General features: G+C 42.8%; 1 protein-coding gene across 1 annotated transcript in view; it reads right to left on the reverse strand.

Annotated features, from left to right (window-relative positions):
- Positions 1-1,846: 1,846 nt before the first annotated feature.
- LOC142564892 (luciferin 4-monooxygenase-like) overlaps positions 1,847-16,203 on the reverse strand; it is a 61,646-nt gene continuing 47,289 nt past the window's right edge. Inside the window, exons 8-9 of the mRNA XM_075676084.1 lie at positions 11,168-11,422; positions 1,847-3,293 (exon numbers count right to left, since the gene is read on the reverse strand). Coding sequence (XP_075532199.1) covers positions 3,151-3,293; positions 11,168-11,422 — 398 coding nt within the window. The 3' untranslated portion in view covers positions 1,847-3,150. The remainder of the gene's footprint in view (positions 3,294-11,167; positions 11,423-16,203) is intronic.

The raw sequence follows: 16,203 nt of genomic DNA on the forward strand, positions 1-16,203 counted from the left end.
TGACTTGAAGCATCATTTCCCCTCTCGAATTACTTCAGTTTGGGGCGTTGCCCACTGGAGATCGAAACCTTATTTTTCAAGATGTATCAATGACCGGGCGATGCGTGAAACGTCCTTAACAAAGCGCCAGTAATAGGCACACAAGGTTTCCTGGGGACGGCACACGATCGCCCTAAAAGGGCTATATATTTCGAAGAAATGTATACTGAAAAATTTTATATTGAGAATTCATCACGAAAACAAGTTTCAATAGTGAGACACTTCTACATATAATAGCCTCAGCTTCTGTGCTATGCTTTCTACAACTACCTTGTGCAAGCAGATATTACGGGGGGTTGTGTGTATTTCATTGTATAGAACGCAAGTGATGGCTTACCTGATATTTATGATCAAATATTCGAGAACTGAATATGTGAGCGGCTTCAGCATACATTTCACTGATGCTTTAGGAGCGATGTTAAATATGCTGCATTTGGTTATATATGACGTCTTCAGAGATGTGACACAGTGTTGTTAAATCGTCAGCAAATGGAACCTCATCGTAGCAGCTGCCATTCCATACACATCCTGCGGTATTGAAGCACACTGTGCCCCATGTGGACACACTGAAAGTACTCCTTGTGTTTTGCGAAAATACGCAATATTTTTACAGAAACAATATGTTTCTCCACCCAAAATCACGTACAAAGTGTGGAATATGCATTGTAGAGTGTGTTCACTTTATTTACAATGGACGCGTATGTACGGTGTATGTGTGCATGCGTTTTATGCGGATTGAGCAAAAGCGTGTATTGTTCTCGCGCAGGTGTTCATAAATATTTACCTTCAATGGACAAAATATTTACATACTTGGTGAGAGTGTTGCTTTTTTAGTACTTTTCGAAAGGCGCCTAGAGCGATTGACAAGATATAGAAGTGAGCCAGGAGACCTGCACCAACCAGGCCTGAACGATTACTGAAAAACAAGCTTATGAAAGCAAAAAATAATGCCGGTCCCACTCGCTATGTGTGTCGGTCTAAGCTGGCCTATGTCGAGCTGGCCAGTCCAAACGGCACATATCGAGAAGAGGCGTGCAGCAGGTTTCGGCGACCAACATGATTCGGAAGTATCAGCCCAGGCTACGAAGATGCGCCGCTAACTCTGGTTAAACTTAGCTGAAACACCTTGTTTACGGACTGAGTGCTCAGTAACACAAATAATAGGTTGTAGTTTTAAACCATTGATGTCCTCACCCTTACTCACTTTAAAGCGTCTGAATATATGTTTACTTCATGTTCATCAGGGAACAAATAAAAATTCTGTGTGGAAAGGGGCGCATAGTCTAGAGCTGCAGCATCGTATGTACCATTTTCTAGAGAAGTAAAACGTTAATTAAATTTTTAGCCAGCTCAATTCCTTTGTTTACTTTAATACGAAATGACACGTGTGAATGTTTTTCGAGTGATCGCATGCTACCGCTCAGCGCAGGACGCGCCTGCATGTATCGGAAGTTTTTTGAATGATATCGATGGCTCTATCCGCTGTCTGTTCTCGCCGAACCTTGTGCAATCTTTCAAAGCCTTGCTAGCAGCTCGGTCACGTCCGATAAGGAACACATTATAAAGTCTATTCTTGATTTTGTCATTTTAACGGTTGATGCGGTTATCTATAGTTTACGCGCAAGTTCAGGTTGTAAAGTGCCTTTTATATACCGAGGATAGACCTCTGTTAACCAGTTGCACGCTATATCAGGCGAAAAAACGGCAAAATGTCCTCCCCAAATTGATGAGTTAAGTTCATCTAGAAAAGGCAGGAATGAATAAGAGTTTATTAATTTTAATTTTATTTTTTACAATACACATAACAGATTTGCTCAGCACATGCATCTTTCATCAAGTGCATATCGCAGGCGAAATTTGTGGATATTGCTTCTGTATTTCAACAATTGCAAATCATCTCGAACATAGCGGCAAAATTTGACGTCCTAGTCACTATATACGCCTGAAGAACTTGCTCCAGGTCCGCAGCGCAGGTCGTATCCAAAACAGGCAATTTTTCAGCTTTTCTCATAAGGACCTTATCCTGCGACACCCAGACATATTTCCTACTATTCTCCCGCCTGGCTTGTTGTCCGGTGCTCAAAAGGGCTTTATTTTTCAAGACAGAGATGTTCATTTATGTGTACGGGTTCATCCTCACTGAAACCTATAGCTGCTTTGCACCTAACTCTGCTTTCTTCGCAGCTGACAAGAACTTGACACGGGCAGTTCGCGTTAGAAACTTCGCTATGACATTGGGTTTTCTCTTGTCCCTGCTTTTTGATGGTACTCGATGTGGGACATAAATATCATAAATATTCAATGCAATGCCCAAGGCGTCAGCAATGTCCATTACTGTTTCCTTTAGGTCCTCGTCTTGGATTTCTCGAAGCTCCTGTGTTACAATGTTCACACTCATGGATTATTGTTTAGGCTCCACAATTTCTTTCTGATACTTTTATGTTCCTTCCACAGCCATTCATTCTACTTGCGACAAAATTCATTCTCAGATTTCGTGCCCTCTAGTTCCTACTGGTACACCTCCACATCTTTTCTGAAGGTTTCGAGTTCTTCGTTCATGAAAGTAATCAAATCTCGAATGCTTGTAAGTTCGGCATGAATTTCGGTTCCCGCAGCTTCGAACTTGGCGACACCTTTCCTTAATGAAATCGCGAATGTCCCATGCCTTCAAACCTCTTCATTTAGAACTTTTACTACCTCTTTGATGCTGGTGGGCTGCCTTTTCCCAAGGACTCTAGCGACATCGTCTAAGCTACCAGAGTTGTTATCGCTGAATGCCTCAAAACAATCGCCGCACGTTTGAAGCAGGTTCTCTTAGAAGACAACTGAACGAAGCACATTCGTGTTCATTGTTGCGCCTATTAGTGTTAGAAACGCGTGACTAATGTTAGAAATGTTAAGTGGCTAGATAACAAACTATATGCTGTCGCTATTTTGTAATAGCTTTTCTGAACCTAAGTAGTATCCGCTAAAGCTCATTACTAATGCTTACAAAGTTTTCTGCAACCTAGATGTCATTGTTTTGAAAACCTAATATAATTAACACATTATATACATCACCGATACTACTGCGCGCACATCGAGAAGGCAGCTCAGAAATGCGCAGCTAATTTATGGCGCATCAGATGCTTTTCCCAGATAGCGCAGGTGTCCTGAACGCAGCTTTCTTCGCAGGTATTTCCCAGTTTCGGACTTCGGAATTTCGTTTACGAAGAAAACTCCGCCATGCAAATTCTTGTGAAAGGCTGTTTGCTCTGCAACAATAACAAAAAAAGAATTGCATGCAGTTCAGTAAAGCCATTTGCAGCAAGAAAAGATGAGAAATTTCATTTTTGAATCAACTTAGGTTAATGCAGAAGCTACCGCTATAGTATCCTAAGAAAAGTGGAAGTGCTCACAAGTAGGTTTGCGAGGACATGTGACCTTAAAATGGGAATTACCCATGCAATAAGAGTGCATTTCGACATTTCTGGCAAGAGACGCTGAGCGTACTTGGACAAGATGCGCGCGCCGCGACAGTCAGCTCAGATGGCAGAAAAGCGCAAGACAGGACCTTCGGCCACAGCGTCTATACATTTAGACGCCACAAAACTCTCGTGCGGGAACTCGTGCGCCTATATAGTAATGGCGTTCGGCGTTCCTTGTTCTGTTGTGAAATTCTGTAGAGAACAAGGCCGGCGACCGGCGGTGGGCAGTCCTGTTTTGAACCGTCTTGGGCAACGGTGCAGTTTTCGCGAAATGGAAGTCTTCGATAAACAGCAAGAAGAACCGCTCCAACCGTAACGAGTACAGTATGCTAGTAATAAACACATGTAATAATTGCTATATTCTCGAGCTTGGCAATACTTTCAGTGAAACATAAATAAAACAATCGTTTCGAAAGTCTGCATTTGCTGCAAGTTGTAATGGATTAGTCTCTGAGATGTATGCGCAATAAACATTCTCCCACAATCATTTTCAAAAAATTTGCTGAAGACGTTTTCAAACGCAAATTTTGTACCGGTGCCATGCTACCCAAAGATATCAATCTCACTAATTTTGCAATCATTTCCTTTGCTATGAAGAATACGACACAAAAAAACGGTACGTCAAGAAATATTCAGCGGAATAAACTCTGAAAAATTTTCGGATCCTTACCATACTCCAGAAGAATGGGGATATGAAAGACCACAGGTGGTATTCATTTAAATTTGCTCCAGTTACTCTGCTTGAATCGACACGCTGGCCAATATCTATCCGAGGCTAGTCTTCTCAATATCGTTGACCAGAGGTGCAAGTTATTATGCAAACGATTCAAAAGAGAAGTTAGCTATCATTATCATTTATACTGGCAAGAAACAACTAAGGACATCGTTAATCGCGACCGCCTCGCGGCGCTGCACTGAGCTTTTCGCAGTCGTGGGTTCTGTGTGGAAAGAAGAATCCTTCTCAACACATCACACAATGAATCTCGACGTTACTGAAGTTAGCATAGAAGCAATGTACCGAGACATTGGAAACATTGGACCTAGAAACCTGAAATGCGTTATGTGTGAGGCGTGTGGGCAGCCTAGGGGCTCTGGGCCTGTAGCGCTAGCTAGCGCCGCCGCAGCGAAGTCCCCGAATGGTGCGCGTCTGCATATGTATTAGCAGAATGCGTTGTTGGAGACACCTGTCATGTCTCCCTTCCTTGTGATTGTCTAAAAAGCGCAACAAACGTTTCCAGTTGCATATGTATTGATACAATATTTTTTAAATTTATGACGCCGTCTGAACTTCGCCCACTAAGGGAGCAATTTTAATAATTTTGGTTGTCGTTTAACAGCGCCAAATGTGCAGTGACACGTACCCAGTAAACCAAATTGGCTGAAAACATGTTGACTGAACAGAGACCGTTAAGCTTGGTGCATACGTAGTTGTATGGCTTTCACTTGTTTCCCAAACGCTGGCTCTTACCCACGACAGCGGATCGGTCAAGAAGGAGGCGTTTTCAAGAATGGTTTTAGAAATATAACAAAGCACATCTTTGCATAATAGAACGTGGGATTATGAAATATAACGTAGAACTTGGACACAAAGAAAACAATGCTAAGAAATTTGAGGTGAAGTAATATGACATGAGGAAATGGTTTCATCGGATTATTTGATAATATTTAAAATTGAGCAAGGCAATATTTATGTGTGTCTAATAAAATTGTAACGGCGGGGAAAGCATTCCTGTGGCTCGATCACAGTCAAATTGCCCCAACGACGAAACGGCAAGGTTAACTATAGCCCAAGTTCTCGAAATGAAATTTCTAAGACTGTTCTTTGTCCTGAAAATCGGCAGCACTACAGAAAAAGAACCTCAAGAAAATTAGGTGCATTGCAAATGGAATATATAGGGGCCCGAACGAGACCAGACCTTTGCAAGTATAAATTTCGAGGTGCTATACGGAATCTCTATTCTGCAATCAAAACTTCAGAATTGCCTTGAAGGCATCAATTATTATTCCACGGGAAACAAAGATGGTGGAACTGAGAAGACAATGTTAGAAAGTACATTGCGGCATTGTCCGATATATACAAATTTCTGTACCAAGCCGCTGTTACATAAGCTGATGACAGCAAATAAAATATGACTGTAGAACGTGTTGCTGGGCGGCTTGGTTGAGATCTTATGAATGCATTGCTGCGCTAGCCGGAAAATAAAGACACAGGAAGAAATGTACGAAACGATTGGTAGAATGGACATCGCGTTTCCTACTTTCCTTGCTAATTCTTTACTTTCCTGTTAGCGCAACAATGTATTCATTAGATATTACAGAGCCCCTGAAGGATGCTGATGTGAGTGAATAAGGAATTTCATTCAAGTGCAACCCATGACGTCTTTGTAACGAAAGCAAGTATACTTGCCCTAAATACGAAGGAACCATTGCACAATATGTGCGCAGAATTGTTGAATTTGGAGATGCTGCAAGTGCTTTGAATACTGACAGCCTATCAGTCAGCCACATAGCTAATCACTAATTTTCGGGAAGCGGTCGTAATGCTAAGATATTCGCCAATAATTCTGCCCTAAATATGGCCATAAAAGTTGGGAACGCCACGCGCATAAGATGATTGAAGCAATTAGGAGGATATCCCCACTTCTGCCATCTCATTGCAGAGACAAGCGTCAGTAGCTATTATGTTGTCAGTAGCTAGGTGGCTTAGGTGGTCTTGTAATGTCTGCTAAGCAGTAGTTTAGCATGATTTGGGGGTGGAAATACGTACTCGAACTCAATTTCGAGGTCTGGTAAGGAGTAACTTCAGCGGCAAACTTTACGTGTGCACACATCCAATTGTTGTAACTGTGATTACTCAAACATTATCTGGGGCCTGTGTAATTGTGACTACGATACGTTGCGAACCTCAGGCAGGTCCGTGATAAATACATATTGTGTACGTGAGCATGCGGAACCTACAATGTAGGGTGGCTATGTCAGCTTCCTGACATAATACAGTGTTGGCAACAAATTTCGGTAGCCCGAGTCATAATCGCGGAGCTTCTCTTTCTAAAAGTACGCAAACTTTAAAAGTCGGGACTATTAGAAAATATTACGCAACCAAATTCTAATGTGGGCCGAACATACACTTTTAACATCATCATTAAAGCAGCCCTGCGTACACGAGAGCTACGGCGACTAAGTCGGTGAAGCATTGAAGGTACGCTCTGCCTTTGTTGTATTGTGCTTAATGTGAATGCATCAGGCGAACTTGCCATGATCTATAACAGTCAGGTGTTTGACTGAGTTAAGTTGAACTGCTTCCTAGAGGTATTGTAGAGGTAGGTGCATCTGAGCAGTTAAAGGAAGAACTATTACCGCACTTTTGCTAACATTTAACCACATGCATAACCCCTCTAGCCATGTCTCAAGCATTCCTCAGTAATTCTGCAACGACTGGTGTAGTGATGTTATATTGGTTGTAGATGCAAGAAATGCGATATCGTCCACATATACATAAACGCGTGTCTTATTACAACACCGCAAATGGCTAGGACGAGAAGAGTGCACATACACAGCGACAACATAGTCGTCCTAGGCCTTTGCGCAGTTATGAAAAGAATGTCACAACAACTTGCCCGAGCTTCAACAGGATAAACGTCTACTTCCTTGAGAAAAGGAACTGTACTTAGGAAAATGTAAGAAATACTTAGGGGAAAGAACGACACTTTGTGGTAGACCCCTTGTCTGCTTGTGTATAGATGGCGAAATACTGCGCTGATAATAGAACTCTCTGTTTCTCACAAATTCATGTGTGCAAGTGCTTATACACTTCGGGGAATTCGTAGACTCAAGTTTATTGAACTGAGTAAAATATCCTCCGGTTTCGTATGCTTTTGCTGCATCTAGCGCCCCGAAAGCTGCCTACTCTCGTTTTTGGCGAGCAAGTTTAGTGCGGTTCTCTAGATCTGCATGGTTGCACCATATGCCAACGACATTTTGCCAAGGACAAAATCCAATCTCACCTGGGCCGAGATGTGTGGCATCCTGCATAAAATGTGTTATTGGGTCATGGAGAATCTTTTCTAATAGTTTTACTACATTGGTAAGACGTTAAATTTGTCCTATGCTGTCTAGGTCAAGTCGCGTTAGTTTTTTCTTCAAAAGTGGGATAGCTTTAGCTACCCTCCGCTCTCTTGGAACCTAGGAATCTTTTAAAGAATAAGTTACAATATTTAGTAGGTCTTGACGCGCATAATCAAACAAATCTTTTAGCATTCCTGCTCTAATTCCAACTGTAGTAATGGCTAGCGCCACTAATAATCGAATGATGTGCGCAAGCTCTGTCAATGTAACTTCTACAAAGTCGTCTCCCTAGGGAGGTTTCGATAGTACTATCGGCAATTTACTCGTGAAACATCGCGCTAGACCCAGAGCGATTATATAAAGAGACTATGATAATTAATTTGTTGATAATATGACTGAGTCGATATTCACAGGCGCCGGTATAATTTTATGGGATCGAAGGAACCTAAACAGTACTTTTTATTACTATACTTTTAAAGATATGTGTTGTGCTCTCAATCATTATCGTCCTGAGTTTAAAGACTGTTCACTTAAATGTAACGGCTACATATGCATAAGCCTAATTAACATAGCATATTAGTTATATAAACCTATTTTCCATGCAGCTTTTCTACATCTAAAATTTTGCTCGTACTCAGGATTCCAGCAGAAACAATATACCGCCCCTAGTTTATATTGCAATAAATTAGGAGTTTGATGATGATTGTTACAACGAAGCTGTCCGTGTTTTCGTGTCCGCCAGCGAACAAAAATTATCATCATCAGCAATGGATCACTTCCCCCTTGGAAAGCAAAACTGCAATGGCTCATCCCCATCGTAACGCAGAGGCTACAAGCACTCAGCAAACTGCACCGAATAGTGCATACATTCATTTAAATCACGCATGCAGTGTACAGAACAGCGTTGCTTTAAGAAAGAACAAGCTCAAAACAAGAATCTTTCTTCATCAGCAATGAAAGATACCCCCTAAGCAACCAAAAAATGCAATGGCTCATGTTCCCCTAACGCGGAGGCTACAAGCGCTCACCAAAGGGAAGCAAATAGCCCACTGAATCATTGAAATCATCCATACAACGCATAGAACAACAAACGTTTCAATAAAGCACAAGCTCAAAAGAAGCATTCGAAACTATCAATAATGCACTGCATACCCCCTTAACAGCTCTAGTGATTGTTTTGGAACAGCTTAGCTGTACATCCACTTTAGCACGGCCATAATTGCGAGTCACTTGTTTTAGAATGAAACAAAAGCTGATTTCTTTATTATTCCTCTCTATGCCTTACTGAACAATTAAAGGCAATGCTAACGCTGCATTACTTTTTGAATAATTAACATACTGTGCACATGAGTATCTACATTAACTAACTAACGGGTTAATCAGTTCAAAAATTACTAGGAGATGATGACTCTTGGAACCGGAGTCAACAGTGTTCCAGGAAGGGACAGACGTGCTCTATCTAGCAATCATATGCTCTAGGGCAGAGCGTGACTGACCCTGAACGAAAGTGTGTACTCTGTAATTTAAGCAAGAAAACTATTTTATAAAGCCCAAACTCCCAAGGGTTTTCCAGAGGTATCCGTTCGGAAACCCCAGGAGACATGATCCTAATTAAAATAGCCGACTAGTATCACGTTCTTCTGACTGCAAGTGATACTGGTATAAAGTTAACGGCTATCGTGCACTCCAGTGGATAAGTAGGCTTTTGCACATACCTAGGGACCAAATATACATCAAATAACTTCCAATGTGACACTTACCTAGTTGCAAATACGCAGGTAGCAGCTAGCGCGTACGGGATTCATGGAAAAGTGACACATAAACAGCGGCACATACCCAAGAAGATAAGTTGGCGCGACCCGCGACGCAAGTTGGCACGGCAATTGGATTCGGAAGCGGAGGCCTCATCAAAGCTGCCTGATGCTTTAATCATTAGAGCATGGAATACTCAGTGACCCAAGCTGGCGGGAAGGCGGTTAGAGTCGCCAACAGGCAGGCAGACCAACGGGCAATTAGACAGGCCGACAAAAGACCTCCGAAAAGTGCGTGAAGTACTCAAAAAATATCGATCGTTCGAAAAACAACTAGACGTACGACAGTCACTGTCATTCGCTCTCGTATGAACACAGACGTATTGAGAAAACGATTGTAAATGAGGCTCATTCTGATACACCGTTCTCCTGACTTTTGCAAAACAGTCCAGATCTCTCCGCACGTAGAACCTGACGAAACACACCAACAGCTAGCTTTTATTGCGATAGCAGCTATGTCGACCCTCCAGGTGCATTTCTGCTGTCTTCGTCGTCGTGATGTTCCGTATATATTGCAAGGCCGATAACAACGTCTTGGCACACCGTATACTGTGCGTGCCAGTGAAAGCGCGCGAGGGTGAGCCGACGATGGCGTCTCAGTCTCGTGCGCAAGGGAGGAAAGCAAGCAGAAAGCGCACAGTCTTCCATCTCACGCAAAGCACCGTGGAGAGGGGAGGGGAGGGCCGTCCTACTCCGGCGGCTGCTCCGTATGACAAGGCGCCGCGCGCCCTCTCTTGAATACGATCTACGATGAGTACGGAGTCTATGTGCGCCGCGGGCTTATAGTGTCGTGGGAGCGGTGTTCTAGCCGCTTAGTTCGCGTTCAAGTGAGGGGCAGGAGGAAGGTCAGTTGGCTACATGCTGCTACCGCGCTTCCTGACGCCGACGTTTTGACAGAGAGTTTCCGCGGTCATCGAGTGAGATTGGTTCGTGTTAGGTTGTACGCGCGTTAAAGCTATGTTAATATAGCTGGAATGTTATACGCCCGATAAAATGACCATTCTTACTTCGTATAGCTGTGTGCTAATTTGCTATCGCACTCGATGACTATCGGGCGAAACGGCTACTTTTCATTGCGATAAGCATTCATAGTATATTTCCCGCCCTTTCCGGATTCACTGCACATACACGCCCGCACATGCCAGGAGTTTCAGCGGACACTTTCAAAAATTTTTTCGAGGTTGCCTGTGGGAGCGAGCAGAATTCTTGTTCATGAGCTGTTTGTTCTACTCGAAGAGTCAGACGTTACGTGCGAAAAAAAAAACTGATATGCCTAATCAACTAAGTAACCACTTACTAATTAAATTTTAACTAATTATTTATTGTCTATAGTGCGAGTCACAACTTCTTGCCGTGGAGCTCCCAAGGCGGACTCACTTGGAACTAATTCTCACGATGACACCAGTTGAAGATAATTCCCGAGCTTTGCAGAGAAATGCATTGGCGTTCCTGTTATTTTGTGCTTCAGTTCATAAAACCACGTTTTCTGATAACCTAAAGTAACAGAAATAGTGAAATTTATTGCGTACGTTTTAGCGTTCTGTTGTACACGAAGCGGAGGTGTGAACGGATGATATGTACGCAGTTACTTTGAGATTTCTGTTTAACTTTCAACATAGTGATATATGTTTTGTGAATATGTGTTGACCTAGTTCTCTTTATTACTCAGGAAAGTATTGCAGGTATATTTAGTGAGAATATTATTGATTGTGCCAATTCCGACACACTTAGCCAATGCAAAAAAAAAAAATACTGCTTCTCTGATAAACTGACCAATTGTCTCACCTGCAACGAGTCGCACGAGATCCTCTGCGTCGATGCGTCCTCTGGCGGAAGGCTCAATCACCACAAAAGCAGTTGGTGCTTCACCTAAGTCTGGATGATCGATGCCCACGACTGCAGCCTCCAGAACTACCGGGTGCTTGGTCAGAATAGTCTCAATTTCAGCAGGCGCCACCTGCTGGTCGAGACACTTGATCATGTCCTTGAGGCGCTCGACTACGTATAAATTCCCGGAGCCGTCGTAGTACCCGGCGTCGCCTGCACCATGCAGCGGAGCCCATGGCGAGGTCAAATTGCAGCAGTTTGACTTGACGCTTATAAACACCTAAACCATACTTCTTTGAGCACTCGCAGTAAGCATGTGTGGGGAAAGGGTGTAACGGAATTTGAAAACTCGTGTCGAAGTTTGTTACAGAAACTGATCTTACAGAAAGAATTCAAACTCTTTTGTCCAGTTTGTTTATTAGGTATTGAATATGTGCGTCATCTTCATACAGATCTTACAGAAACAAGTAAAATTTGTTTCACCGTGGCTTTCTTGGGTATTGATTAAGTACGTCATCGTCATCTGACCTATAGTTGTAGTAGCGTCATGTAAGTAGTATATGGGTCATTAGGTGCCATAATAATAACTAACCGTATCAAGTTCCAGCTACTTCTAATAATTCCGGTTTTGTTCTCTTGTATAAGCGCGATTTGCGCCTACTCCACTTGTTCATATGTTTGTTACCATAACAAACAATCGCGCTTGAAAAATTATTGCACTTTCCCTTTGCTCTCACGTCAAACCAAACTTCTCACTTTCTCCAATGTACTCCAAACTGCTCTCCTAATTTACAAAGATTATATGGTCGACCGTGCCAGTAACTATTTCAGAAATGCAGCATTCAATATGTGCTATATTTAATAGTGCAAAGGAAAATACTAAGACTACCGAGGCAAGGCGATGGAGATGTCGTGCTTTGGTATCGTGGTCATTTCTTCATATTTTTTGTTACAGTGTACTGAAATGCATAGAATTTTTTATTCCAAATAATATTTTATGATTGCATGTCTTGCTTTTAAGGCAAGTTTATTCTGCGTAGTCTGGCACCACGGTGAGTCCGCCTCTGCCTGACATAATTGTGAACTGCCTTTCTTCTTTTCCCAGCACTCGGTTACTGTACTGCTTTAAGTGAGCGTTGAAATTCGATTATGATATTTTTGGGTCATGTGCAGTTTTGAACATGAAAATAAATGAGGTAATGTAAATGGCCATGATTATATGGTTTTAGCAAAAAAACTGAATTAGCCATTCTCTTTTGCAAATGGCGTTTAGAAAGTCAATCTATTAGTAGCACAGATTGATTAACATACAATGCAACTTTTCTTCTGAAAGACCACGTTCACTACACTCATAGCCAGATTATTAAAAGTAGTTTAGAGTCCAAGGACACCATGTGAGTGTCTGTGGCCTCATAATGGTGGGCTTTACTCAGGAGGGTAATAAAGAAATAGTATATCCAGCTCCTGTATAACGATGTTCGTCGGTCTAGGCAAACTATGGCTATAGATCTCGGTTACTACCACTTCAAGATAGCAAGGAGTGGTATAAGCTGCACTTCAAGTTTATTTACAAGCAGTAGTCTCACTGATAAATAACCTTTGCAAGTTCTTCGCGGTCTACAGTAACTTAGCTAATATGGAGACTACGCTCGCCGTGGTGTCGCTGATCATCTGTCATCTCTGCAGACGTTGGAGCACCTCGGTGTAATTGCGCTTGCAGGTTTTCATAGACACGCAGGCGACCGCAAGAGAAGTGGAAACGCTAGAAAAAAACAATGTTTTCATTTCATTTACGACACCATAGCTATTCTAATCTGTATCTGAAGACACTGTATCAAGAGAACACTCAAGTTGCAGACTTTTCTGCGACTTGTATAGCAGATTGGGCTACTTAGTCTGTCATGTTATTCTGGTTCTTGTCTGTATCATCGTCCGGTGGTGATTTACATTGTGCCACCATTCTCCACACATTTGAGCGAGATGCATTGAAGCATTGTCAAGGATTCCTCGACGTCCTACCACCCTACTTGGCTCGGCTGCACACTTTCAACACCAGCGTAGCGCGTTGGGCAATCCTAGCCAGACCTTCTGCGTGGACCCACCCATCGCGCGGTAAAACGCGATATGAACCGACTACGAGTAATGAGCCTTCCCTATGACTGCATAATTATTATGTGATTGAGCAACGAAATGAGCAAATGGATAGCCGACTCAGCCGTCGCTTGTAGGGAACTGCGCTGACCCAGCAAAATGACCAACGCTCAAAGGCAAGAAAACCCGCGTGAAGTAAACTGCATAAAAGTAAACCAACATGTTAATGTGCAGTTTTATCTTACTGGTTGAGGCAAGGCGCCGCAATAAACCTGGAAGCCTGGCAGGAAATTGTGTAACGTAGACGCGCATTATCAAGTTGCATCAAACGGTGCCTCCTGGAGTCGTGCGTCAAATGGGCTTGACCGCCGGCGCTCGCCCGCTAAGAATCAATACTTTACAGCCAAACAGGTTTTGTGAAGAAGTGAACTTTCTGCCCGTCCAGCGCCTTGTCGTCATCAACCTACGGGAACTGGTTTCTGGCTTTTTAGTGTCAAGGTAATGTAAATATCAACAACTGCGCAATAATGTCGTCCCAATACACTCGACGAATTTCTGCCGGGCTTGTGGTCAAACATATGAAACAGACAAAGCCATAGCATGCAACTAACTCATCTCTCAATCATATGCCTGGACTGCAGACAACCTGAACTTATTAGCGTAGCATTGCAATAATCTTTTTGGGTGCTGGTTAGCTACTATTGTGATTGCACTTGACATATTAAAGAGTAAAATATGCTGTTTCATTTCGAGATGTCTCCAGCAGCTCTTACGGAAATACTGGGACCACTGCAATGGCAAAACGACCGTAACTGCGCAATTACCACATACTGAAAGTGCCTGAAGTTGTACTAAATGGTCTTTGTGCTGAATGACATGTACGCTGAGCGAGAACTGTATACATACAAGAAGCCATAAACATACAAGGCAACAACTGTGCTATCGTCATATGCTCATCTAATATATTATGTATCTCTTATTGTGTCCTTTCAAATTAGCCGGTATTATGCGTGCCTACTGACTTCAACCACGTCCTACAATGAAAGAAAATACACAAACATTCTACGCTGTATGCTTATTTTCCCTCTCATTGGTACACCAAGTACGCTGAGCTGTCTATTTCTGCAGAGGCTTCCACTCTTGTGACGATCGGTGCCCTGAACAGGCTCTGTTGGCTTGGAGTAGCATTTTCAAATGCGCATTCTTTCCTTATCGGAATGGCCAATCGCCCACTTTGTGACTTCTGCGGGTGCAATGAAACAATCGCGCACTTTTTTTTGTCAGAGCTTTCGTTTCAACTCGCAAAGAGCAGTCCTAGCCACCCTAGGCAAACTGGGCAAGTGCCCAATGCCAAAAAACAAGATCCTTGGAAACTGGCCTACGCGAACACCAGCGCAATCCGCTATGAATGTGCTGCTGCGATACATAAAAGACACCGGGCTTTCTGACAGATTGTGACTGTACACTGCGTGGCGTAGGATTGTGCGGTGACACTGTGTAAGACTAGGAACGCCTTTGCAGGCTGCGTGTCAGTGCCGATAGAAACAGTTCGTGTTTACGCGCGTGTGTCTGTCTAGGTTTTTTTTTATCCTTCTATCTCTCACCTATCGCATCCCCTTGCCCCTCCCCCAGTGCAGGGTAGCCAACCGGAGGCAATTTTTCGTTAACCTCACTGTCTTTCCTTTGCCTTTCTCTCTCTCTCTCTCTGTTGTCTAAGGCTTCTTTTTCCCGCATACCCCACTCTAAGGCGCCACGTCGCCGTTACGCAGCGAACTCGACAAACGATAGCTTACTACAGGCTATCATAACATCTTCGCTACACTCTTTGCAGTGCAGGTAGAAGATGGAGTGTACAAGAAAGCAGAAACGTGACGGAGCACGACTATAAAATTATTACTGCCTCCACAAAACGCGCTGTAAGATCCTTCATCCGTCAAATTGTAGCGTAACATCTCCCGAAACCATTGACGCTAATTGTCGAATATATATGTAACAGGCATAGCAATTTATTCAAGAAAACTGACAGCCTTGTTGAAGAAAATAGCAACCCAGGAGACAGGCCAAATTCCTTCCGCTGCCAAACATTCACACACGCATACAAAAAGAAACACTGACTTTAGACTGGATGGGAGCATTTCACTACGTTAATAACCACATGGCTGCTTTGTAAACGCGTGCAGCATAGTAGGCACTAGTCACACAGAACTTAGCGCCAGGTTCAACATAACGGGCTCATTTCCCTAAACAACATTGCTATTTCGCGAGCTGCCCTTACAGCATACTTAAGCAAAGATCGCTGTAGCTTAGAGAAATGTGCGAATGGTTTTAGAAATTTCAAGACCATGTTGTCGGAAATAGTTTATTAAAGAGACATTTTCTTTGCCTAGCCCACTAAGGTTTCAAATAAACCGGTCTGCGCCTCACAGAACATGTTTCTGTATATGCAGATATTCACACCAGGCTTTGTCGCCATGACATGTGGCCCGACAAATTAGTGCCATCATCGCAACTCTATACAGTGCTATAAAACAACACATAACGACATAAAATATGGACATGTAATGTATCCTGCAAGGTATGTCTAAAGCACTCATCCGTCTTGCCCAAATAGGGCACAACATACAGCGACCTAAGTAGCTTTCTCAATTTGGGCTTACTCTAGTTAAAAAAAAGACCAACATCGTTCGCTCCGGTTTATACAACATAGAAATTTGAGCAACTAAGTAGAGCCAGGTAGTATACCTGTTTATCGTCTATTTAAAGAATTCTGCTTTTACGTAAAACATGTTGTTGGCTGATGGGTGTATCTAAAGCGGTCAGTCCTTTCAACAGAATAGTGAATCATTTTTCAAAAGGTTCGTAGTTTTCTTTATGTTTTGCTTGTTTGGCCTTCTCCAGTCTTG

Source organism: Dermacentor variabilis, chromosome 11 (genome assembly GCF_050947875.1).
Source record: "Dermacentor variabilis isolate Ectoservices chromosome 11, ASM5094787v1, whole genome shotgun sequence".
NCBI classification, from domain to species: domain Eukaryota; kingdom Metazoa; phylum Arthropoda; class Arachnida; order Ixodida; family Ixodidae; genus Dermacentor; species Dermacentor variabilis.